General features: G+C 43.1%; 2 protein-coding genes across 2 annotated transcripts in view; one reads left to right on the top strand and one right to left on the bottom strand.

Moving 5' to 3' along the window:
* Positions 1-15337, top strand: part of myripb (myosin VIIA and Rab interacting protein b) — a 56177-nt gene extending 40840 nt beyond the window's left edge. Inside the window, exons 10-13 of the mRNA XM_084184331.1 lie at positions 70-231; positions 573-671; positions 764-824; positions 14852-15337. Coding sequence (XP_084040457.1) covers positions 70-231; positions 573-671; positions 764-824; positions 14852-14892 — 363 coding nt within the window. The 3' untranslated portion in view covers positions 14893-15337. The remainder of the gene's footprint in view (positions 1-69; positions 232-572; positions 672-763; positions 825-14851) is intronic.
* Positions 15338-21913: 6576 nt separating this feature from the next.
* prlh2 (prolactin releasing hormone 2) lies at positions 21914-24627 on the bottom strand (the record flags this gene model as incomplete). The annotated part of the gene is given in 4 exon segments (XM_084145603.1): positions 21914-22122; positions 24093-24283; positions 24560-24609; positions 24613-24627. Coding segments are annotated over 4 exon segments (465 nt in total).
* Between the last annotated feature and the right edge of the window lie 3030 nt (positions 24628-27657).

Below are 27657 nucleotides of genomic sequence, written 5' to 3'. Positions count from 1 at the left end.
ACATTGTTACGCTCAGCACCCTGTGCCCATTGACCTCTCCTGTAACACTTGACTTGTCCCTCCCTGTAGGTGTACCTGGCTGCGGGGGCGGTGTACGGCCTGGAGGGGGCACTGGGGGACCTGGAGGAGATGGCCCGAGGCATCAGCAGTGGCACCTCAGACAGAGAGCTGGCCTTCCTGGAGGACCAGGTTGCCACTGCCGCCGCCCAGGTGCAGCAGTCTGAGCTCCAGGTAGGGGGTCCATTCATATCAAAACGCCCAGTTGTTTCTATGAATGCATTCCATGCTGATTACATTGCAGACGCATGTTAGAATCGACGCATGCCCAACTGTGCAGTTGATGACGTGGCAATGTGGTGGGCATGGAACGCAACCAATGTCTGATGGTCCTGTAAGGATGCAGGTTTTAATGTGGAGACTGGAGAGAATGCGGAGGATATGTAATTGTATTCCAATGGTGTCTTATTAATTAATCAATTAATTAAATTAACCTGAGCCTTGATGTACTCTACACTACATCTACAGCAAATGTAATTTTCTTTTCTGAATAATTTTTAATCTTTCTCCTCCAGATATCAGACATCGAGGTGAGGATATTATCTCTAAAAACAGCTGGTCTGAACGTCGCCGCCTGCAATCGTTTCTCCAAGTTCTCCAATCCAAAACCTAAGGTACTGTAGTATATTCCCACCTCACAATTATTACACACTGCTACACCCTCATATGGCCACTGTATTCACCGTACTGATCTGTCATTCTGCAGCCTCAAACCCTTGACACGTCACGCCAACAGAGGAGGAAACTACCTGCCCCTCCAGTCAAAGGTAACAGACAACTTGTTGAAATGATCACAAAGAAAATCTGGTTTGAACATTTGCTTTTGAAAAATGTTAAATGTTCTGTTTAATCCATTTCCTTTTTCGACTTCTTTTTAATGGAGTTTATAGGGTTGACTCCCCTTGTTGATAAAAAAAAGTACCAGGTCGCAAAAAAGACCCAAACTTTGTCACTTCATAAAATGTCAGACTGTGTAATGTCACACTGTCTCAATGAGCAGGTTTTGCCTTTCAGAAGTCTGAAAATACACTCATACCTTCTTTATGCTTTGATGTGCGTGTTGCATAGATCGTGGCTGACATCACTGTGGCAACAGAAAGTTGTCTGCTCCACAGAATAACACACCCTTTTCCATGTGTGGACGTTGGCTTGGCAGAAAGATTTGTGTTCATACTTAGAAGACTAACATCACGTTTGGATCTAAAGGAAGAGGTTGAATGGATGCCAGACTAAATGTACCAGGTAGAGAGGGAAGATATAGACAGGAAAGAAAGAGAAAGGTTCCATTAGGAAAGAGAGAAGGAGCACAGAGAATAAGAGACGAATCGGACGGCTGCGTCATTAATTAATTATTAATGGGGGTTATTCTTTTTTTGATACCATCAAGCAGCTTTTCCACATGGTTAGTGAATCACTCGGTTTTAGCCTTAGTTTCAAAGTAAAACACAACACAACAGAGGCTAAATCAAAGACGTGGTCTCATATAGTCATATAACATCGATATCAGAACGGGATCGACAGTGCATCTTTGAAAGAGACTGTTATTCGACTATCAATCAATCAAATGTATTTATAAAGCCCTTTTTACATCAGCAGATGTCACAAAGTGCTTATACAGAAACCCATCCTAAAACCCCAAAGAGCAAGCAATGCAGATGTAGGAGCACAGTGGCTAGGAAAAACTCCCTAGAAAGGCAGGAACCTTGGAAGAAACCTAGAGAGGAACCAGGCTCTGAGGGGTAGCCAGTCCTCTTCTGGCTGTGCCGGTGGAGATTATAGGAGTACAGGGCCGTTAAGGCTAGATCGCTCATTCAACATTTTCAAACGTTCATAGATTACCAGAATGGTCAAATAATAATCACAGTGGTTATAGAGGGTGCAACAGGTCAGCACCTCAGGAGTAAATGTCAGTTGGCTTTTCCTAGCTGAGCATTCAGAGGTCGAGACAGCAGGTGCGGTAGAGAGAGAAAGAGGGAGAGAGAGGGTCATAACATCAGGGCCGGGATAAGGTAGCAGGTCACGTGAACAGGTCAGGGTTCCATAACCACAGGCAGAACATCAGAAACTGGATCAGCAGCACGACCAGGTGGACTGGGGACGGGGACAGCCAGGAGTCATCAGGCCAGGTAGTCCTGAGGTATGTTCCTAGGGATCAGGTCCTCCGGGAGGGGAGAGAGCGAGAGAGAGAGATGGGAGAATTAGAGGGTGCATACTTAAGATCACACAGGACACCAGATATGAAAGGAGAAATACACCAGATAGGACAAACTGACCCTTGCACATAGATTGTTGCAGCATAGACACTGGGGACTGAGACAGGGGGGTCAGGGGACAATGTGGGCACGTCTGATGATACCCCCGGACAAGGCCAACCAGGCAGGATATAACCCCACCCACTTTGCCAAAGCACAGCCCCCACACCACTAGAGGGAAATCAACTGACTACCAACTTACTACCCTGAGACAAGGCGGAGTATACAGTGCATTCACTTTTTCCACATTTTGTTATGTTTAAGCCTTATTCTAAAATGGATTAAATAGTTTTTCCCCCCCTTATCAATCAACGCACAATACCCCATAATGACGAAGCAAAAACAGGTGCATAAGTATTCAGACCCTTTACTAAGTACTTTGTTGAAGCACCTTTGGCAGCGATTACAGCCTAGATTCTTCTTGGATATGACGCTACAAGCTTGGCACACCTGTATTTGGGAAGTTTGTCCCATTCTTCTCTGCAGATCCTCTCAAACTCTGTCAGGTTGGATGGGGAGCGTCGCTGCACAGCTATTTTCAGGTCTTTCCAGAGATGTTCGATCGGGTTCAAGTCCGGGCTCTGGCTGGGCCACTAAAGGACATTCAGAAACTTCTCCCGAAGCCACTCCTGCGTTGTCTTGGCTGTGTGCTTAGGGCCGCTGTCCTGTTGGAAGGTGAACCTTCGCCCCAGTCTGAAGTCCTGAGTGCTCTGGAGCAGGTTTCTATCAAGGATATCTCTGTACTTTGCTCTGTTCATTTTTCCCTCAATCTTGACTAGTCTCCCAGTCCCTGCAGGTGAAAAACATCCCCACAGCATGATGGTGCCACCACCATGCTTCACCGTAGGGATGGTGCCAGGTTTCCTCCAGATGTGACGCTTGGCATTCAGGCCAAAGAGTTCAATCTTGGTTTCATCAGACCAGAGAATCTCGTTTCTCATGGTCTGAGAGTTTCTCATGGTCTTAGGTGCCTTTTTGCAAACTCCAAGCGGGCTGTCATGTGCCTTTTACTGATGAGTGGTTTCCGTCTGGCCACTCTACCATAAAGGCCTGATTGGTGGAGTGCTGCAGAGATGGTTGTCCTTCTGGATGTTTCTCCCATCTCAACAGAGGAACTCTGGATCTCTGTCAGAGTGACCATCAGGTTCTTGGTCACCTCCCTGTCCAAGGCCCTTCTCCCCCAATTACTCCGTTTGGCCGGGCGGCCAGCACTAGGAAGAGTCTTGCTGGTTCCAAACTTCTTCCATTGAAGAATGATAGAGGCCACTGTGTTCTTGGGGACCTTCAATGCTGCAGGAAGTTTTTGGTGCCCTTCCCCAGATCTGTGCCTCAACAAATTCCTGTCTTGGAGCTCTACGGACAATTCCTTCGACCTCATGGCTTGGTTTTTGCGCTAACATGCACTGTCAACTGTAGGACCTTATATAGACAGCTGTGTGCCATTCCAAATCATGTCCAATCAATTGAATTTACCACAGGTGTACTCCAATCAAGTTGTAGAAACATCTCAAGGATGATCAATGGAAACAGGATGCACCTGAGCTCAATTTCGAGTCACATAGCAAAGGGTCTGAATACTCATGTAAATAAGGTATTTCTGTTTTTATTTGTAATACATTTGCTAAAGATTCTAAAAACCTGTTTTCGCATTGTCGTTATGGGTTATTGTGTGTAGATTGATGAGCAAAAAATATATTTAATCCATTTTAGAATAAGGCGCTGTAACGTCACAAAATGTGGAAAAAGTGATGCGGTCTGAATACTTTCCGAATGCACTGTAGCCCAAGGAGATCTCCCGGACCACACATTTACATTTACATCATTTAGCAGACGCTCTTATCCAGAACGACTTACAAATTGGTGCATTCAACTTATGATAGCCAGTGGGACAACCACTATGGGGGGGTGGGGGAGGGAGGGGTAGAAGGATTACTTTTATACTATTCCAGGTATTCCTTAAAGAGGTAGGGTTTCAAGTGTCGCCGGAAGGTGGTCAGTGACTCCGCTGTCCTGGTGTCGTGGGGGAGCTTGTTCCACCATTGGGGTGCCAGAGCAGCGAATAGCTTTGACTGGGCTGAGCGGGAACTGTGCTTCCGTAGAGGTAGGGGGGCTAGCAGGCCAGAGGTGGATGAACGTAGTGCCCTCGTTTGGGTGTAGGATCAGAGCCTGAAGGTAAGGAGGTGCTGTTCCCCTCACAGCTTCGTAGGCAAGCACCATGGTCTTGTAGTAGATGCAAGCCTCAACTGGAAGCCAGTGGAGTGTGCGGAGGAGCGGGGTGACATGAGAGAACTTGGGAAGGTTGAACACCAGACGGGCTGCAGCGTTCTGGATAAGTTGTAGGGGTTTAATGGCACAGGCAGGGAGCCCAGCCAACAGCGAGTTGCAGTAATCCAGACGGGAGATGACAAGTGCCTGGATTAGGACCTGTGCCGCATTCTGTGTGAGGTAGGGTCGTACTCTGCGAATGTTGTATAGCATGAACCTGCAGGATTGGGTCACCGCTTTGATGTTAGCGGAGAACGACAGGGTGTTGTCCAGGGTCACGCCAAGGTTCTTTGCACTCTGGGAGGAGGACACAATGGAGTTGTCAACCATGATGGCGAGATCATGGAGCAGGCAGTCCTTCCCCGGGAGGAAGAGCAGCTCCGTCTTGCCAAGGTTCAGCTTGAGGTGGTGATCCGACATCCACACTGATATGTCTGCCAGACATGCAGAGACGCGATTCACCACCTGGTTATCAGAAGGGGGAAAGGAGAAAATTAATTGTGTGTCGTCTGCGTAGCAATGATAGGAGAGACCATGTGAGGATATGACAGAGCCAAGTGACTTGGTGTATAGAGAGAATAGGAGAGGGCCTAGAACTGAGCCCTGGGGGACACCAGTTGTGAGAGCACGTGGTGCGGAGACAGATTCTCGCCACGCCACCTGGTAGGAGCGACCTGTCAGGTAGGACGCAATCCAAGAGTGAGCAGCGCTGGAGATGCCCAACTTGGATAGTGTGGAGAGGAGGATCTGATGGTTCACAGTATCAAAGGCAGCAGATAGGTCTAGAAGGAGGAGAGAGAGTTAGCTTTAGCAGTGTGGAGAACCTCCGTGACACAGAGAAGAGCAGTCTCAGTTGAATGACCAGTCTTGAAACCTGACTGGTTTGGATCAAGAAGGTCATTCTGAGAGAGATAGCAGGAGAGTTGGCTAGAGATGGCACGCTCAAGAGTTGTTGACATCGGAGGGATCGAGTGTAGGTTTTTTGAGGAGGGGTGCAACTCTCGCTCTCTTGAAGATGGAAGGGACATGGCCAGCGGTCAAGGATGAGTTGATGAGCGAGGTGAGGTAAGGGAGAAGGTCTCCGGAAATGGTCTGGAGAAGAGAGGAGGGGATAGGGTCAAGCGGGCAGGTTGTTGGGCGGCTGGCCGTCACAAGTCGCAAGATTTCATCTGGAGAGAGAGGGGAGAAAGAAGTCAAAGCATAGGGTAGGGCAGTGTGAGCAGGACCAGCGGTGTCATTTGACTTAATAAATGAGGATCGGATGTCGTCAACCTTCTTTTCAAAATGGTTGATGAAGTCATCCACAGAGAGGGAGGAGGGAGGGGGAGGAGGAGGATTCAGCAGGGAGGAGAAGGTGGCAAAGAGCTTCCTAGGGTTAGAGGCAGAGGCTTGAAATTTAGAGTGGTAGAAAGTGGCTTTAGCAGCGGAAACAGAGGAAGAGAATGTAGAGAGGAGGGAGTGAAGAGATGACAGGTCCGCAGGGAGTCTAGTTTTCCTCCATTTCCGCTCAGCTGCCCGGAGCCCTCTTCTATGAGCTCACAATGAGTCATCAAGCCACGGCGGAGCAGGAGGGGAGGACCGAGCCGGCCGGGAGGATAGGGGACATAGAGAGTTAAAAGATGCAGAAAGGGAGGAGAGGAGGGTTGAGGAGGCAGAATCAGGAGATTGGAAGGAGAAGGATTTAGCAGAGGTAAGAGATGATAGGATGGAAGAGGAGAGAGTAGCGGGAGAGAGAGAGCGAAGGTTGCGACGGCACATTACCATCTGAGTAGGGGCAGAGGGGGTAGTGTTGGAGGAGAGCGAGAGAGAAAAGGATACAAAGTAGTGGTCGGAGACTTGGAGGGGAGTTGCAGTGAGATTAGTAGAAGAACAGCATCTAGTAAAGATGAGGTCAAGCGTATTGCCTGCCTTGTGAGTAGGGGGGGACGGTGAGAGGGTGAGGTCAAAAGAGGAAAGGAGTGGAAAGAAGGAGGCAGAGAGAAATGAGTCAAAGGCAGACGTAGGGAGGTTAAAGTAACCCAGAACTGTGAGGGGTGAGCCATCATTTTACATTTACATTTTAGTCATTTAGCAGATGCTCTTATCCAGAGCGACTTACAGTTAGTGAGTGCATACATTTTCATACTGGTCCCCCGTGGGAATCGAACCCACAACCCTGGCGTTGGAAACGCCATGCTCTACCAACTGAGCTACACGGGACTCCATCCTCAGGAAAGGAACTTATCAAGGCATCAAGCTCATTGATGAACTCTCCAAGGGAACCTGGAGGGCGATAAATGACAAGGATGTTAAGCTTGAATGGGCTAGTGACTGTGACAGCATGGAATTCAAATGAGGAGATAGATAGATGGGTCAGGGGAAAAAGAGAGAATGTCCACTTGGGAGAGATGAGGATTCCTGTGCCACCGCCGCGCTGACCAGATGCTCTCGGGGTATGCGAGAACACATGATCAGACGAGGAAAGAGCAGTACTAGTAGCAGTGTTTTCTGTGGTAATCCATGTTTCTGTCAGCGCCAAGAAGTCGATGGACTGGAGGGTAGCATAGGCTGAGATGAACTCTGCCTTGTTGGCCGCAGAACGGCAGTTCCAGAGGCTGCCGGAGACCTGGAACTCCACGTGGGTCATGCGCGCAGGGACCACCAGATTAGAGTGGCAGCAGCCACACGGTGTGAAGCGTTTGTATGGCCTGTGCAGAGAGGAGAGAACAGGGATAGACAGACACATAGTTGACAGGCTACAGAAAAGGCTACAATAATGCAAAGGAGATCGGAATAAAATTAACTAAACATCTGGGAAAGCGAGAGAGCGGGGCCTCCCTCACTTACGTTTCACTGAAACACTCAAATATAACTCTCCCAACTTCCACTTTAGAAATTATAGTTGTTGTAAACTACAGCGGTTCAATGTTTTCTAGGAATAGACTCTAACTTAGTTTACTAGATGCAGTTAGTTAGCTATAGAATAGTTAGCATATTAGCTAGCCATTGCTCTATGTCAACGAACCAACCCCTCCTCCCACGGTATGAAACACACAGAGAGAGCCAAGCTAACGGTAACTAGTCGCCCATGTCTTGAATTCCTTTTGAACGACTCTGGTTACTAGTATGTATAAATAAAATTAAAATAAATGTAGGTTATAACTTACCCTTAGTAGCTACTGTTATCTAGTTACGTGTAAAGCTAGCTACTGAATCGATTTAGCACGTCGTTCGCGTCTGTCCCAACGGAGAGAAAGCGTCTCCAAACATTACAGCTAGGTCGTTCCAGCTATTGTTTAGTTAGCTATCCAGGTAGCAACAAGCTTGCTACATTTCGAGTACAGTAGCTCCTACTACTACCTAACGATAATGCTTCAGATAATGAGGTTAGAAAAACAGCTGAATGGTAGGTAGCTATCTGGCATAATTACAGGTACTCTTAAGTGTGAAATAACATTGGAAACAACTATCCACAGTTGCTAATAGTTACCAGTAGCTACCCGCTAGCTAGCTAGCTTTATTGGTCCAGGTAGTGGGTTAGCTATCCTCGTGCTTCACTGGGCTCAGCCGAATACAATACTTACCTACGATAATTACCTACAATAACTACCTAGATAAACTACCTACAATACCTAACTACAATACCTACCTACAATCTAAATACATGGTTTAAGCTTTACTCGACACCATATTAAGAAGAAGCTAAGCTTACCTCCCGCTTAGAGAAACCCATCCTCACCCCATCGCTTGGCTCAACTTCCTATATTCATATCCAACCCTATTCACAGTTTCAAGCACCTGTATGTGTCTCTGGCATTCAAAACCATTTAGCATCTATTCCAAAAAGAAAACACAATTTACTATTAACACTTAGAATCATATCATGTTTTTCTGTCAACATAATGTGATGCTTCTATCTGGCTGCATCACTGTGTCAATCATAGACATTCAAATCAGTAGATAGAGATAGCGCTGACGTCATCCACATATTCCTATGGAAAACTCCTGATGGCGCATGAAGCCGGGGGCACAAGACCAGACAGGAAGATAACGTGACTCAATCCACTCAAATCGAGTATAGCGAAAATAGCCTGGCAAGACATGATGCACCCCTCCTAGGGACGGCATGGCAGAGCACTAGCAATTCAGTGACTCAACCCCCGTAATAGGGTCAGAGGCAGAGAATCCCAGTGGAGAGAGAGGAGCCGGCCAGGCAGAGACAGCAAGGGTGGTTCGTCACTCCAGTGCCTTGCTGTTCACCTTCGCACCCCTGGGCCAGACTACACTCAATCATAGGACCTACTGAAGAGATTATTCTTCAGTAAAGACTTAAAGGTTGAGACCGAGTCTGCGTCTCTCACATGGATCGGCAGACCATTCTATAAAAATGTTGCTCTATTGGAGAAAGCCCTGCCTCCAGCTGTTTGCTTAGAAATTCTAGGAACAATAAGGAGACCTACATCTTGTGACCGTAGCGTACGTGTAGGTATGTACGGCAGGACCAAATCGGAGAGATAGGTAGGAGCAAGTACATGTAATGCTTTGTAGTTTAGCAGTAAAACCTTGAAATCAGCCCTAGCCTTAACAGGAAGCCAGTGTAGAGAGGCTAGCACTGGAGTAATATGATCACATTTTTGGTTCTAGTCAAGATTCTAGCAGACGTATTTAGCACTAGCTGAAGTTCATTTAGTGCTTTATCCGTGTAGCCGGAGAGCAGAGCATTGCAGTAGTCTAATCTTGAAGTGGCAAAAGCATGGATTACCTTTTCTGCATCATCAGATTTTTGCAATGTTATGGAAAAAAGCTGCTCTTGAAATATTTTTGATATGTTCGTCAAAAGAGAGATTAGGGTCCAGAGTAACGCCAAGGTCCATCACAGTTTTATTTGAGACGACTGTACAACCATCGAGATTAATTGTCAGATCAAACAGCAGATCTCTTTGTTTCTTGGAACCTAGAACTAGCATCTCTGTTTAAAAGTAAAAAATGTGCCGCCATCCACTTCCTTATGTCTGAAACACATGCTTCCAGGGTAGACAATTTTGGGGCTTCACCATGTTTCCAAAAAATTTACAGCAATGTGTCGACTGCATAGCAGTGAAAGTTGACATTGTGTTTCCAAATGACATCACCAAGAGGTAGTATATATAGTGAAAACAAAAGGGGTCCTAAAACAGAACCTTGAGGAACACCGAAACTTACCATTGACTTGTCAGAGGACAAACCATCCACAGATTTAGATAAGCTCTAAACCAGGCAAGTGCTTGTCTGCGTAGACCATTTTGGGTTTCCAATCTCTCCAAAACAGTGGTCGCCAACCGGTCGATCGCAATCGACTGGTCGATCTTCAAGGCATTCCTAGTCCATCACCAAACATTTCTGTAGAAAAGCCAACGATAAAGGCTTGCACTCCTTTTTTTTTTTTATTATTGATTTTGCGCTGTTGGCGGTAGGTGCACTTGATTCAGAAGCCCTGCGCACCGGGTAAGCAAAGTGTTCCCATTTTGAACCATTTCATTTGTCTGAAAAGACAAACTCCGCCTACCCGGTGGACCGGGAGATCTGTGGCTAGATCGAGTGCTCCTACTGCGCTGGCCAATTGGATAGCTCAAATCACCATACCTATAGAGCTTCTACGACCCCGGCCACAGCAAAGTTTGATACTAGCCTACATAAGATTTAATAATTTGTAAAACCATGACCACAGAGAGACTGTCAAAGAATACAGCAAAGAGCTGCTGTTTTTATGAGTGAGTTCATGTTTGTTTTTATTCAGCTCAGTCAACACTGTTTTTATTCAACACTATTACAAAACATAAAACGCGCTTCTCCATACTTCCACTCGCGCTGCAATGAATGAGTAGCCAAGTGTATCATTAGCCCTGTGTTTATATTATTATTAGCAGCTCGTCAAGTCTACTATAATATAGAGAGATATTTCACATTCTCTGGTCATAGGAACAACATCACTTTGTGTATGACTGAGGCAGATGCGGTGCGACTCGAGTTTCGCCATCAGGTGAAAGAGGTGTACCCTCTCTGGTCAGTCTCACCGGAGGAAAGGAAGGAGAGTGCAGGGACCGTGAGAGGTGGACCCTCTGCTGCTCTGTCCCTCCCGCCGCTGACTTGGAATTCCAAGTCGGAAACTCACCGACCTAAAGACCACTGCCGTCATGATTTGACCTTTGTTTTTTTTCGAGTTCCCAGTTGCCTTGAAAGCACCATGACCATCAGATGCAGGTACCATCAGTCCAGTAAAATAAAAAAGCAAATTATTTCAATTTATGGTCCGCAGTCCCTTGCAAGTGCTACACCAACTGATCTATTTTGTTATCAAAGCTTGAGTTTTGAAATAACAATATTGTCAGGCCAGGCCAGCCAAAAATCTGAGTGGTAGATCTCTGCTTCCTTTTTGACTGCGAAAGTGATCTTGACTCAGAAAAGGTTGGTGTCCACTGCTCCAAAAGAATGTGGTGATCGATGATGTTAAAAGCGGCACTAAGGTCTAGTAGCACAAGGACAGATGCAGAGCCTTGGTCTGACGCCATTAAAACTTAATTTACCACCTTCATGAGTGTAGTCTCAGTACTATGATGGGGTCTAAAATCAGACTGGAGCTTTTCGTATACATTATTTTGTTGCTGAGCAACAGCTTTTTCAACAACAACAAAAATGTGAGGAATGGGAGATTCGATATAGGCCGATAGTAAAACAAAACAAAAAAAAGTGTGGGTCAAGGTTTGGTTTTTTCAGGAGAGGCTTTATTACTGCCACTTTTAGGGAGTTTGGTACACATCGGGAGGATAGGGAGCCATTTATTATGTTCAATATAGGAGGGCCAAGCACAGGAAGTAGCTCTTTCAATAGTTTAGTTGGAATAGGGTCCAGTAGGCAGTTGGAAGGTTTAGAGGCCATGACTATTTTCGTGAATGTGTCGACAGATACAGGATTAAAAATCTCCATTGATCCGAGGTCCTGGCAGTTCTGTGCAGACTCAGGACAACTGAGTTTTGGAGAAATACACCTATTCAAAGAGGAGTTTGTCATTTGCTTTCTAATGATCAGGATCTTTAAGTTGAAGAAGTTTATGAATTCATCACTGCTGAAATGAAGGGCCTCCTCACTTGGGGAATGCTGCTTTTTTGTTAGCTTTGCAACAGTATCAAAAATGAATGTAGGATTGTTTTTATTCTCCTCATTCAGGTTTGAAAAGTAGGCTGATCGAGCAGCAGTGAGGGCTTTTCGATGTTGCACGTTACTGTCTTTCTAAGGTAGTCATTAGACTTTCAATTTGGTGCAGCGGCATTTCTTTTCCAATTTTCTGGAAGCTTGTTTCAGGGCTCAGGTATTTTCTGTATACCATTTGTTTTTGTTTTTAGGGGTGCGACTGCATCTAGGGTATTACGCAAAGTTATGTCTAGATCCTCGGTTAGGTGGTTTACAGATTTTTGTACTCCAATGTCCTTGGTAGGTGGAGGGAGTCTTTAAGGGCATCTAGGAATCTTTGCGTTGTCTGATTAATTTATAGTGCAGCTCTTGATAATCCTTGGTTGGGGTCTAAGCTAATTATTTGTTGCGATTGAAAAAGCGTAATAAAATGGTGGTCCGATAGTCCAGGATTATGAGGAAAAACATTTAGATCCACAATATCTATTCCACGGGACAAAACTAGATCTAGGGTATGATTGTGGCAATGCGTAGGTCCCGAGTCGATGATGGCTCCGAAAGCCTTTCGGAGTGGGTCTGTGGACTTGTGAATATTGAAGTCACCAAAAATGTGAATACAGATGCAGCTCAATAAATTAGAATATTGTGGAAATGTTAAGTTTCAATAATTCAATTGACAAGTGAAACTCATAAATATCGTGGATTAATTACACAAAAAGTGAAATAGTTCAAGCCTGTATTTGTTTTAATCTTGATGATTATGGCTTACAGCTCATGAAAACCCCAAATTCAGTATCTCAGAAAATTAGAATATGACATAAGACCAGTGAAAAAAGGAAATTTAATACAGACATGTCAGCCTTCTGAAAAGTATGTTCTTGTACATGCAGTCAGTACTTGGGTTGGGGCTCCTTTTGCATGAATCACTGCATCTATGCGGCGTGGCATGGAGTCGATCAGCCTGTGGCACTGCTGAGGTGTTATGGAAGCCCAGGTTGCTTCGATAGCGGCCTTCAGCTCGTCTGCATTGTTGGGTCTCGTGTCTCTCATCTTCCTCTTGACAATACCCCATAAATTCTCTATGGGGTTCAGATCAGGCGAGTTTGCTGGCCAATCAAGCACAGTAATCCCATGGTCATTGAACCAGGTATTGGTACCTTTGGCAGTGTGGGCAGGTGCCAAGTCCTGCTGGAAAATGAAATCAACATCTCCATAAAGGTTGTCAGCAGAAGGAAGCATGAAGTGCTCTAACATTTCCTAGTAGACGGCTGAGTTGACTTTGGACTTGATGAAACACAGTGGACCAACACCAGAAGATGACATGGCTTCCCAAATCATCACTGACTGTGGAAACTTCACACTGGACTTCAAGCAACTTGGATTATGTGCCTCTCCACTCTTCCTCCAGACTCTGGGACCTTGATTGCCAAATGAAATGCAAAATGTACTTTCATCTGAAAAGAGGACTTTGGACCACTAAGCGACAGACCAGTTATTTTTCTCCTTAGCCCAGGTTAGACGCTTCTGATGTTGTCTCTGGTTCAGGAGTGGCTTGACACGAGGAATGCGACAGTTGTAGCCCATTTCCTGGATACGTCTGTGCGTGGTGGCTCTTGATGCACTGACTCCTGCCTCAGTCCACTCCTTGTGAAGCTCCCCCACATTTTTGAATGGCCTTTGCTTGACAATCCTCTCAAGGCTCCGGTTATCCCTGTTGCTTGTGCAACTTTTCCTACCACACTTCTTCCTTCCACTCGACTTTCCATGAAAATGCTTGGATACAGCACTCTGTGAACAGCCAGCTTCTTTAGCAATGATCTTTTGAGGCTTTCCCTCCTTGTGGAGGGTGTTGATGACTGTCTTCTGCACAACTGTCAAGTCAGCAGTCTTCCCCATGATTGTGAAGCCTACTGAACTGGACTGAGAGACCATTTAAAGGCTCGGGAAACCTTTGCAGGTGTTTTGAGTTAGTTAGCTGATTGTGGGCTCCCGAGTGGTGCAGTGGTCTAAGGCACTGCATCTCAGTGCTTGAGGCGTCACTACAGACCCCCTGGTTCGATTCCAGGCTGTATCACAACCGGCCGTAATTGGGAGTCCCATTGGGCGGCGCACAATTGGCCCAACGTCGTCCGGGTTTGGCCGGTGTATGCCATTATTGTAAATAAGAATTTGTTCTTAACTGACTTGCCTAGTTAAATAAAGGTTAAATAAAATTGTATGAGTGTGACACCTTGAGTCTACAATATTGAACTTTTTCACAATATTCTAATTTTCGGAGATAATGAGGAGTTAAAGACCTGTCTATGTTGATAGATAAGATGAGAACACCCCTCCAGCTAGGATGGTGTCCGTCACTCCTCAGCAGGCCAGCCTTGGTCCTGTTTGTGGGTGAGTCCCAGACTAGAGCTTATGTAATGATTATTTAACTAAGGGACTAATGTTTTGCTGTTTCTCTCTCTGTCTTGGGAACTTCTACATTTTATGCCAAATTCTGATGAAATATTACCAGATACACTGAGTATACAAAACATTAGGAACACCTACCAAGTGACAGATTGACCAGGTGAATCAAGGTGAAAGCTATGATCCCTTATTGATGTCACTTGTTAAATTAATTCAGTGTAGATTAAGGGGAGGAGACAGGTTTTTTAAGCCTTGAGACAATTGAGACATGGATTGTGTATGTGTGCCATGGGCAAGACAAAAGATTGAAGTGCCTTTGAACAGGTTATGGTTGTAGGTGCCAGGCGCACCGGTTTGAGTGTGTCAAGAACTGCAACGCTGCTGGGTTTTTCACGCTCAACAGTTTCCCGTGTGTATCAAGAATGGTCCACCACCCAAAACAAAGCCAGATAACTTGACACAACTGTGGGAGTCCACATGGGCCAGCATCCCTGTGGAACACTTTCGACACCTTGTAGAGTCTATGCCCCGACGTATTGAGGCTGTTCTGAGGGCAAAGGGGGGTGTTCCTAATGTTTTGTCCACTCAGTGTATATGCAATGCAAACTACATTTATGGTTATGCTGTGTATTGGCTTAATTTGTCATTGTGACTATTGAATACTCTCCTTAGCTACCTGAATAGCTCAAGTCATATATTTATATATGTATTTCCTCGTCTTTTTCCAGATAAGGAGTCTGAGCAGCAAGTGATAGCACTTCAGCCGTAGTGACAGACAGATAGCACAAAGAGTCCCTCAGGGGCCCCGCGGGGTCTCTCCACTCCAGTGCCTTGATCCAGTGTCCGCCTCGGGCTATGCAGGGGCCAACACCTGCCCTGTGCACCCCACCCAGCACTCTCCTCAGCCAGGCACGGCCCCATCCAGTCACCCCCTGAATACCTCCAGACCCCCTTCCCTGCCTCTCCCAGCCCAGGACTGACCCATTCAACCCCTGTCCCAACCTACTCCATCAGCCCCCTGGGCCTCATTCACTGTAACTTCCACACCACAACGCCCACAACAGGGTGGTTTGATAGACGGTGTGTCTCTGCCTTAAAATCAGCGAACAAACACTCCTCGCCGAGACAACTCACTGTCCTACAGTCAAAAGAAGATGTAACTTCAAAGTCCTTGTACAGAAAATAAGAAAACCTCTGTCAGTCTTTTTTTCTAACTGTTTGCAAGAGTGTTGTAGGTGTTTGAAGATGTGAAAAACCATGTGAAAACTTCTGTGATGAATGTCCCAAAAGAGGCTGAACCATGTTTTATACTACTGTTCTGTTCTTGTTGTTTCTCTCACCGATGAAATGTCATGATGAATTGCAGAGCACCTACAGAACCTGTCCAATGTTGACGTTTTATTATTATCAAAAGGAATAATTTCCTTGAATTAGCGGATAACAATCCTCATTCACTAAGATCTGGTCTGATGTGTTTTAAATTTTTTTATTAGAGGTTTACTTTAAGAAACATCTGGTGTCCTCTCCTGTTCCTTAATTAAGAATTTACATTAAGGTAACAGGTGAACACATCTCAATCGTTTGAAGGAGGTGATTTTGAGATTTACCCAATTACTCTAGTGCTTAGTTATCATATTTGGAGAAAGATTCACTAAATTGCTAGGCCCGTTCAATGACAGTTGATGTAATATCTGTTTTGTAAGGCCAAAATAACTACAGGTTGTGAGAGTTTGGCATCTGGCTCCAGAGAGACCAAGGCCAAAATAATGCAATGCAAAAAAGACATTTAGTTGCATTAACAAATAATGAAACATTTATCACACAAATGGGCTACCTGTTAGTTAAAGTATATCTGTAAAGCATTTATGAACCCAAAGAAGCCACGAATTTAAGAAATTGGTAAGAAATTCTTACCAAACAAAAACATCTCTCTATGAAATTTTCACCTTTCTGACTTTTTTAAAAATATGCTTCAATCTATAGCTAGAGGACTCCTGATATCTCCAGGAGTGATAAGCATAATTTTTGTCTTAATTTGTTGTTGTCTAGTACTGTCTTTTGCTAGCTAGGGCCATCTAATTTAAGTGATGTCTGTCTTCCCAGTAGCCTACTTGGTGTGTGAACTGCTGACTGATCATAACTTGCAGATTACGGTTGACACATTAACTAGGATTAAAGGACAGGGAAATTTGTGTGTAAACTAACACTCACACTTGCATTTATTTTCCTAATAGCATTGACTTTGCTGATGGGGAAAAATATATTTACTATGACTGAGATATTTGGCTGTCCCACCTAGCTATCTTAAGATGAATGCACTAACTGTAAGTCACTCTGGATAAGAGCATCTGCTTAATGACAAAAATGTAAAATGTATTTTTTTGGGTTATTTTTATATTTCATTTGTTTCAGCTATGTGGCCTTTATTTGGCATACATTCTGATTTCTCTTCTGTGCTCTATGGCTCCAATAATTAATTGTATGTTGTGTTAAATATCTTGTAAAGATTTATACATAATGAAGTCTACTGGGCTTTATGACAAAATGCCATGAAAACCATGATTTTATTTTTGTACTTTTGAAGATTGTTATTATGCAGTTCTTTTCACTAAAATGAAGTGGGCGGAAATCAGTCTAGGTTTTATTCTCCCCCTCTGAAAGGTTTTCTCATCAGTTAAGTCTGAAAGCGTGTCATGTTTCCTTCTTCAAAGTGCTTTACATGTATGCCTGCATTAATTGTCTGAAAATGTGTGATGTTAATGGTGATGATGGTATTCATATTCCTGATAAAATGGGAGATGCGCTAAATAGAAGTTGATGCAGTGTGGTATTACTCCAAAGACCGGGGTGAGAGTCTTGAATGCCAGGCCTGTTGTTATCAGCATCTCAGAGTAGGAGTGCTGATCTAGAATCAGGTCTTCTCTGTCCATGTAACCATATTCATTGTGATCTACAACGAAAAGCTGATCCTAGATCAGCACTTCTACTCTGAGATACTCTGAGAGGCCCTGGTCTTTATATTGAGAAGATCAGATAAAATATTAATATAGAAGAGATGAAATACAGTGTTGAGAGATTCTGTTCCTATCTACTGCTCAGTAATTACAGTTAAAATGTTATGACGTTTACTCTGGTTCAGGGTGTTAAGTGCAGCTTGACCCTTCTTCAAGCCGCATGTATCGCACATGGGGTCATGCGTGGCTCAGTTGGTAGAGCATGGCGCTTTACAACGCTAGGGTTGTGGGTTTGATTCCCACGGTGGACCAGTATGAAAATGTATGCAGTCGCTCTGGATAAGAGCGTCTGATAAATGACAAAAAAATATATACAAAATAATATGTAACGCCCTGTACCAGAGCTAGTGACACGGGTTATTCCCATACCTATGGACTGCTGGGACTTCTGTTATATTTATATTATATTTGAACACTGTCCACTGGTGAGTACTTCCATCCATCCTATGATCCCATTTAGCAGGTTTTGCAGATGGTTCCTGTATGTTGTCGTTGTTCCTGGAGGTGTGTTGTGTATCAACGCATGTTTCTGGTTTTAATTAGATGTACAAAATTCGAGAAGCACAGCCAAGGGGTTCATTATTATCAATGTCCTGTATTTTTCTATTGGAAAGAAAATATTTTATCTCACCTCTCATATATATATATATATATATATATATATATATACAGTGGAGAAAAAAAGTATTTAGTCAGCCACCAATTGTGCAAGTTCTCCCACTTAAAAAGATGAGAGAGGCCTGTAATTTTCATCATAGGTACACGTCAACTATGACAGACAAAATGAGGAAAAAAAATCCAGAAAATCACATTGTAGGATTTTTAATGAATTTATTGGCATATGATGGTGGAAAATAAGTATTTGGTCAATAACAAAAGTTTCTCAATACTTTGTTATATACCCTTGGTTGGCAATGACACAGGTCAAACATTTTCTGTAAGTCTTCACAAGGTTTTCACACACTGTTGCTGGTATTTTGGCCCATTCCTCCATGCATATCTCCTCTAGAGCAGTGATGTTTTGGGGCTGTCGCTGGGCAACACAGACTTTCAACTCCCTCCAAAGATTTTCTATGGGGTTGAGATCTGGAGACTGGCTAGGCCACTCCAGGACCTTGAAATGCTTCTTACGAAGCCACTCCTTCGTTGCCCGGGCGGTGTGTTTGGGATCATTGTCATGCTGAAAGACCCAGCCACGTTTCATCTTCAATGCCCTTGCTGATGGAAGGAGGGTTTCACTCAAAATCTCACGATACATGGCCCCATTCATTCTTTCCTTTACACGGATCAGTCGTCCTGGTCCCTTTGCAGAAAAACAGCCCCAAAGCATGATGTTTCCAACCCCATGCTTCACAGTAGGTATGGTGTTCTTTGGATGCAACTCAGCATTCTTTGTCCTCCAAACATGACGAGTTGAGTTTTTACCAAAAAGTTATATTTTGGTTTCATCTGACCGTATGACATTCTCCCAATCCTCTTCTGGATCATTCAAATGCACTTCAGACGGGCCTGGACATGTACTGGCTTAAGCAGGGGGACACGTCTCGCACTGCAGGATTTGAGTCCCTGGCGGTGTAGTGTGTTACTGATGGTAGGCTTTGTTACTTTGGTCCCAGCTCTCTGCAGGTCATTCACTAGGTCCCCCCGTGTGGTTCTGGGATTTTTGCTCACCGTTCTTGTGATCATTTTGACCCCACGGGGTGAGATCTTGCGTGGAGCCCCAGATCGAGGGAGATTATCAGTGGTCTTGTATGTCTTCCATTTCCTAATAATTGCTCCCACAGTTGATTTCTTCAAACCAAGCTGCTTACCTATTGCAGATTCAGTCTTCCCAGCCTGGTGCAGGTCTACAATTTTGTTTTTGGTATCCTTTGACAGCTCTTTGGTCTTGGCCATTGTGGAGTTTGGAGTGTGACTGTTTGAGGTTGTGGACCGGTGTCTTTTATACTGATAACAAGTTCAAACAGGTGCCATTAATACAGGTAACGAGTGGAGGACAGAGGAGCCTCTTAAAGAAGAAGTTACAGGTCTGTGAGAGCCAGAAATCTTGCTTGTTTGTAGGTGACCAAATACTTATTTTCCACCATAATTTGCAAATAAATTAATAAAAAATCCTACAATGGGATTTTCTGGATTTTTTTTTCTCAATTTGTCTGTCATAGTTGACGTGTACCTATGATGAAAATTACAGGCCTCTCTCATCTTTTTAAGTGGGAGAACTTGCACAATTGGTGGCTGACTAAATACTTTTTTTCCCCACTGTGTATATATATATATATATATATATATATATATATATATATATATATATATATATATATATATATATATATATATATATATATATATATATATATATACACACAGTACCAGTAAAAAGTTTGGACACCTACTCATTCAAGGGTTTTTCTTTATTTGTACTATTTTCTACACTGTAGAATAATAGTGAAGACATCAAAACTATGAAATAGCACATATGGAATCATGTAGTAACCAAAAAAGTATTAAACAAATCAAAATATATTTGAGATTCTTCAAAATAGCCACCCTTTGCCTTGATGACAGCTTTGCACACTCTTGGCATTCTCTCAACCAGCTTCATGAGGTAGTCACCTGGAATGCATTTAAATTAGCAGGTGTGCCTTGTTAAAAGTTAATTTGAGGAATTTCTTTCCTTCTTGATGCGTTTGAGCCAATCAGTTGTGTTATGACAAGGTAGGGGTGGTATACAGAAGATAGCCCTATTTGGTAAAATACCAAGTCCATATTATGGCAATAACAGCTCAAATAAGCAAAGAGAAATGACAGTCCATCATTACTTTAAGACATGAAGGTCAGTCAATCCGGAAATTGCAGTTGCAAAAACCATCAAGCGCTATGATGAAACTGGCTCTCATGAGGACCGCCACAGGAATGGAAGACCCAGAGTTACCTCTGCTGCAGAGGATAAGTTCATTAGAGTTAACTGCACCTCAGATTGCAGCCCAAATAAATGCTTCACAGAGTTCAAGTAACAGACACATCTCAACATCAAATGTTTAGAGGAGACTGCGTGAATCAGGCCTTCATGGTCGAATTGCTGCAAAGAAACCACTACTAAAGGACACCAATAAGAAAAATAGACTTGTTTGGGCAAGAAACACGAGCAATGGACATTAGACCGGTGGAAATCTGTCCTTTGGTCTGATGTGTCCAAATTTGAGATTTTTGGTTCCAACCGCCGTGTCTTTGTGAGATGCAGAGTAGGTGAACGGATGATCTCTGCATGTGTGGTTCCCACCGTGAAGCATGGAGGAGGAGATGTGATGGTGTGGGGGTGCTTTGCTGGTGACACTGTCAGTGATTTATTTAGAATTCAAGGCACACTTAACCAGCATGGCTACCACAGAATTCTGCAGCAATACGCCATCCCATCTGGTTCGCGCTTAGTGGGACTATCATTTTTTTTCAACAGGACAATGACCCAAAACACACCAAATGACCCAAAAACAGGTTGTGTAAGGGCTATTTGACCAAGAAGGAGAGTGATGGAGTGCTGCATCAGATGGCCTGGCCTCCACAATCACCCGACCTCAACCTAATTGAGATGGTTTTGGATGAGTTGGACTGCAGAGTGAAGGAAAAGCAGCCAACAAGTGCTCAGCATATGTGGGAACTCCTTCAAGACTGGAATAGCATTCCTCATGAAGCAGGTTGAGAGAATGCCAAGAGTGTGCAAAGCTGTCATCAAGGCAAAGGGTGGCTACTTTGAAGAATCTCAATTTGTTTAACACTTTTTTGGTTACTACATGATTCCATATGTGTTATTTCATAGTTTTGATGTCTTCACAACATTAACATGGTCTACACTATATTTCTGATCAATTTGATGTTATTTTAATGGACAAAAAAATGGACATTTTAAGGTGACCACAAACTTTTGAATGGTAGTGTGTGTGTGTGTGTATATATATATATAGATATATATATATATATATATATATATATATATAGATATGTATATATGTGTGTGTGTGTGTAAAAAATGGATATGACATATAAGATAATTGCCCAATCATAAACTTGATCCTTCTGTGTTGTCTGCGGGAGGCAACCAGCTGTCCCTATGTTCCTAGGCCGCAGTGAAGTTCACTTTGCACAGCTCTGATGGACTATTCACTCATATGTGCAATCGTTTGTTGCAATCCATATCATGCGTTGGGAAAAAAATATTAAGAAGCAAAAAATACAGATTCTCTATGTGCCAAATTGCTCTGATTGAGAAAAAGTGTAATACTAATTGAATAAAGTTTGCACCTGAATGACCTCTGGAGTTTACTATCATTCCTAACATTTGGGGATTAATAAAGTATGGTCTTATTTTATGTTACAAAGAATTTCCCTCACCAATGATAAAAAAAAAAACTGACCTGCTTATTCACAGAAAGATTAGGATTTTGAGCATCTTTATATTTCTCTTGATATACCTCCTGCTTTTTATTCAACAATAATCGGTCACAGCACCAATGTACCAAAAACATAGTTACAGACTATCTTCATTTATTAATCAATATAGATTGCATTTCTCAGTATCTACCATACAGACTACAACTGGTCAGCCAGTTTAGAGGTCCCTAGACTAAGACACACTGTAGGCTTGAGAGCAAACCTTGAAAATAAAGAAAGAAAGAAAGAAAGAAAAAGGAGATAGAGACAGAGAAAGGGGGACAATCCTTGATTAAATAAAAAAGATGTTCACAGACACATATGGTGGGTGGCGAGCGGCCGGGCATGTTGTCATGGTAACCAGTCGGCGTCCTCTCCGCTAAGTGTCTTCCCGATGTTCTCCTGGTTCCTGATGATGTTGAGGAGAATCTCCAGTGTGCTGACCACGGGCCCAGGGTGTCTGAGCCCTCCGTTGCCCCCTCCTCCGCTCTGCCTCTTCCCAAAGCGCCCGATGGGCCTCACCCCACGCCCCACGTACCAGAATGGATCTATCTCTGGACCTGACAAAGACAAGACACACAGGATAAGTGGAAGCATCAAGCTAAGGTTTGAATATACACTGAACAAAAATGCAAATGCAAAATGTAAAGTGTTGGTCCCATGTTTCATGAGCTGAAATAAAATATCCCAGATATTTTCCATATGCACAAAAAAGCTTATTTCTCTCAAATGTTTTTCACAAAGTTTTTTTGTTTACATCCCTGTTAGTGAGCATTTCTCCTTTTCCAAGATAATCCATCCACCTGACAGGTGTAGCATATCAAGAAGCTGATTAAACAGCATGGTCATTACACAGGTGCATCTTGTGCTGGGGACAATGAAAGGCCACTCTAAAATGTGGTCCTCTGTAGCTCAGCTGGTAGAGCACGGCGCTTGTAACGCTAAGGTAGTGGGTTCGATCCCCGGGACCACCCATACACAAAAAAAAATGTATGCACACATGACTGTAAGTCGCTTTGGATAAAAGCGTCTGCTAAATGGCATATTATTATTATTATTATGTGCAGTTTTGTCACACAACACAATGCCACAGATGTCTCAAGTTTTGAGGGAGCGTGCAATTAGCATGCTGACTGCAGGAATGTCCACCAGAGCTGTTGCCAGAGAATTGAATGTTAATTTCTCTATCATAAGCCGCCTCCAACGTCGCTCTAGAGAATTTGGCTGTACATCCAACTGGCCTCACAACCGCAGAACAAATTTAACCATGCCAGCCCAGAACGTCCACATCCGTCTTCTTCACCTGCGGGATCGTCTGAGGAGGGGGAGGGGCATTGCTGAGGAGTATTTCTGTCTGTAATAAAGCCCTTTTGTGAGGGAAAACTCATTCTGATTGGCTGGGCCTGGCTCCCCAGTGGGTGGACCTGGCTCCCAAGTGCCAGGCCCTCCCAGGCCCACCATTGGCTGCGCCCCTGCCCAGTCATGTGAAATCATAGATTAGGGCCTAATGAATTTTTTTCAATTGACTGATTTCCTTCTATGAACTGTAACTCCTTCTATGAACTGTAACCCCCCCCCCCCACACACACACACACACACACACACACTCTCTCTCTCTCTCTTTCTTAAAAGCACACACAAATGCCTGTCCACAAAGTCCACAGTTGTACCTTAATGCGTAAACAGTAGTAATACCCCTCATATTGCTGTTCCATAACTAGTGATAATGCACTAAAGGACCAGGTTATTGTTCATATCACGGTATTGTTCATACCAATACCAAGAAATGTGGGATGAACATTGTGTATGAACAATACCATTTATTGTTAGGCTATTGGTATGAGCAATAACCTGGTAAGAACAACAATACCATTTCTTGTTAGGTTATTGAATAACCTGGTACGAACAATATCATTACTTGGTATAAGGCTATTGGTATGAACAATAACCTGATATGAACAATACCATTTTAGGCTATTGGTATGAACAATAACCTAAAAGTGGATGTCACCTTTTCATCAGGCAGTGGATACTGTTGATAGTTTTTAGGCAACACTTTACATTAAAGTCTTCTATGAAAGTTTTAGAATGTATAAGTCAGGTAAACTGTGAATGTTTAATTTATAAATACCATATCAATCATTAAAAAACATTTTCAAATCCAAAACTAAGATGTTGAAAATCTAGATAATATTACAAATTAACCTAATTTATTTTTGAAACAATTATAAATCATATCACATTATCAGTGGTGTGTTACATTCAAAATTCTTACATTTGTTTATTATGATTGAATTAGTTTATGAACAAATTTTACAAACCTTTTATAAGCCATCTGTATTAGGTTTGAAATCTGACATTTTATTTCTATTAATTATAACATAAAAAATATATAATTTTATAAAAAACAATGTGTGAAATCCTTTGTGTAATATCCAATGTGTCATCAATGTCACCTTTCAAGATAAAATCCAATGCTTATGAAGACAAATCATTCACTTATTCGATAATAAAATGTGTGTCAACTTACTTCTGTTGTCGACATTGTGGACGATGTGAAAGTCGTGCTCCACTGTGGTACTGTGAACGCAGGTGACCGTCGTGGAGAGCAACAGCAGCATCGTGAGCGCAGCCGTCAGCCAGCGGGACCCCAGGACACACTCTCTCGCCATCACTGGGCATGCGGCTGTAGTCTCAGGTATCATTGTGGATGGCAAGGCACTGCACATGGTCCGTTGTGTTTTCTAAATGACATAAAGGTAAAGATAAGTAGTTAAACCCGACTTTAGGCTTGTGTCAATGTAATCTTGTCCTATACTTTGAATTAGCCTAATTCGTGCGTAATTGCGCACCGATGTGTAATCTTAGAACAGACATATACCAATGAATTATCTACTCTGACACAAGGCTAACTAATAACTGAATAAATACGTTATAATCCTAAATATATGTTCACCTTTTATACATAAAAGTGGAGAGCACACAACCAGTTTCAACTTAACGTAAACTTTGGTAGCTTGTTGAGGTGGGTCGGTGGAGAGTTTTCCTCATGCCAGGTTCTTCATTAGCTGGAAGGGTGTGAGCGCGAATTTATATATTCCGGACTGCCCATGTTAAATGATGACTCAAGAACGTCAGTCACATAGGATACTCCGGTGGATATCGTCACCACCACTTCCTCCCCGTCCCCTCCTTCTTACAAATCTCCTTATCCCTTAAGAATGAAAAAGTAAGGTAATGGGGCTTTTGGGTTGCAGTTTTCCTTGTCCATGGCACGCCGCTGTGCACTCCATCAAGGAGTCAATGACATGTGGACAACATTAACTTAGTTAGTAGACCCGCTTTGGTGACCTTTACTTCGAGTACAAGACAGTGAACCAGAGCTGTGGAGGCGGGTATGCTTCAATCATCTTGATAAGTATCGACAAGTCCTACTGTTGTCATAGCACCAACCAGATAGTGTAAAACAGATCACTGAGTATCATTTTCAATGAATGAACTTGTGTATGTCTAATAAAATTCACTCATATTGTAATTAATTATAGGTCATTGAAATCTGAAACACTGGACCATTACTTCAATGCAACATAGTAAATGTTTATGTCATAGGCCTACATTCTTTGGTGATGTGAATATTCACATACATTAACAAATTGATGAATGCTCAAGTACAAAACTTCAATAGAGTGATATTCTCTTGAGTGTGGTGTCAATGAGTTTGCACAGTTCATGTCCAAACATCCAAAATGTGATGACAAAAGCACAGCTAGGTCAGAGAGATGAGTCACAGGTGACAGTCCGGTTGCAGAGGAGGAGGAGAAGTTCAGAGTAAAACTGAAATGTCAAAAAAGACGATGGCAGCTTTGGCCTCAGGCCCATGACTACACTCTTTAAAAAAAAGTGCTATCTAGAACCTTAAACTGTTCTTTGGCTGTCCCCATAGGAAAACCCTTTGAAGAACCATTTTTGGTTGCAGGTAGAACCCTTTTGGCTTCCATGTAGAACCCTTTCTACAGACGGTTCAACATGGAACCCAAAAGGGTTCTACCTGGAACAAAAAAGGGTTCTCCTATGGGGACAGCCGAAGAACCCTTTTGGAACCCTTTTTTCTAAGAGTTTAGGTCCAGTGAGAGTATATCTAAATAAAGATGATATACACTACCAGTCAAAAGTTTGGACACACCTCATTCAAGGGTTTTTTCTTTATTTTTACATTTTTTAATAGTGAAGACATCAAAACTATGAAATAACACATATGGAATCATGTAGTAACCAAAAAAGTGTTAAACAAATGAAAACATATTCTATATTTTGGATTCTTCAAATAGCCACCCTTTGCCTTGATGACAGCTTTGCACACTCTTGGCCTTTTTTTTAAAGGTATTTGTGACCAACAGATGCATATCTGTATTCCCAGTCATGTAAAATCCATAGATTAGGGCCTAATGAATTTTTTCAATTGACTGATTTTCCTTATATGAACTGTAACTCAGTAAAATCTTAGAAATTGTTGCATGTTGCGTTTATGTTGCTCCTGGTCACCCCTAATAAAATATTATTGGTGCAGTTTGTAAGAAAGAAATCTGTAAACAAAATGTTTTCTAAAAATCAGTCACTATTCATAAGCACACAATTGAGACAGTGGCATTATTCATAATTCCAAGCTCTTAATTCAAAACTCTTGGTGGATATTGTAGTACGTCATTGGCCTGTTTAGTATGGGTGAGGCACGGTTCACTTGGGGGAAGCAGTTTGGTTCTCCTCCATATATTAGGACAGCCATTATTGCCCTGTTGAAGAGGATCAGATGCCATGATGTAAGTAACAGTTCACCCAACAAGAGAGGATGGCTGTGCTAATAACTAAATTACTGCCAGAGGATGTATAATCATGGCTCGGATTTGCAGCCGGAGACCAAATTGAGGCTTAATGCTTGAAGATGCATATTGCATATTATTGATTTATGACGAGGAGCTCTCATTTTCAACAAAACAAATATGAGACACTTCCACCAGATACACAACCACTATCTGATTTTGCCCAAGATTCAAGCTACTGGGCAGTCATGGCCAAAATGTATTTGAGGTGTGTCCAATACATTCTCACCACACCATTTTAAACTGTATTGAACTGCTGTTAATTATTCATATTTCTTTGCTCCCAAAATATGAGGCCATCATTTTACTAATAAAATAGGACTTATCTATTATGTCAGATGCAAAGAGCAGCAGAATACCCCTTTATATCCACAAATATCAAGCACACAAATAGCTCAAAATAACATATGCACATACTATGACAGGCTCCCAAGTGGCGCAGCGGTATAAGGCACTGCATCTCAGTGCTTGAGGTGTCACTACAGACCCCCTGGTTCGATTCCAGGCTGTATCACAACCGGCCGTGATTGGGAGTCCCATAGGGCGTCCTCCGGGTTTGGCTGGTGTAGGCCGTCATTGTAAATAAGAATTTGTTCTTAACTGACTTGCCAAGTTAAATAAAGGTTAAATAAAAAATTATAACACATGTTGTGCCCCATAGATATACAGCAGGGGTACTCAATCACTATTTGAGAGATGTCAGGTCACACACATTTCCTAGGTGGCAAAGGATAATGTAATTTATCGGCGTAGTAACACACCCCCACCTCGCAACCCATGCGGCTGTTCACACCCCACTTGTTGGCAGAGAAAATGTTGCAGTTTTAAAGCTATTTTCCCACAAATCTACACATTTTGCATCAGACAGAGATTTGTTTTTGATTTTTTTCACAGCTAATTTCCTTCAATTCTATGCATTCTTCCATGTCTTGTGTGTTTATATGATACCTGCGGTCCGTATAGACCCCGTTCTGGGTCCGGATCCGGTCAGCAGTCCTCCAGTTGAGTATGAAGGATATAGTGGCGCAGTGGTCTAAGGCACTGCATCACAGTGCTAGCTGTGCCACTAGAGATCCTGGTTCGAATCCAGGCTCTGTTGTAGCCGGCCGCGACCAGGAGACCCATGGGGCGGCGCACAATTGGCCTAGGGTAGGGGAGGGAATGGCCGGCAGGGATGTAGCTCAGTTGGTACAGCATGCCAGGGTTGTGGGTACGATT

Source organism: Coregonus lavaretus (assembly GCF_964263955.1).
Source record: "Coregonus lavaretus genome assembly, chromosome: 2".
Lineage (NCBI taxonomy): Eukaryota > Metazoa > Chordata > Actinopteri > Salmoniformes > Salmonidae > Coregonus > Coregonus lavaretus.
The sequence above is the reverse complement of the archived record's forward strand: the minus strand, read 5'-3'. Positions and strand labels throughout refer to the sequence as shown.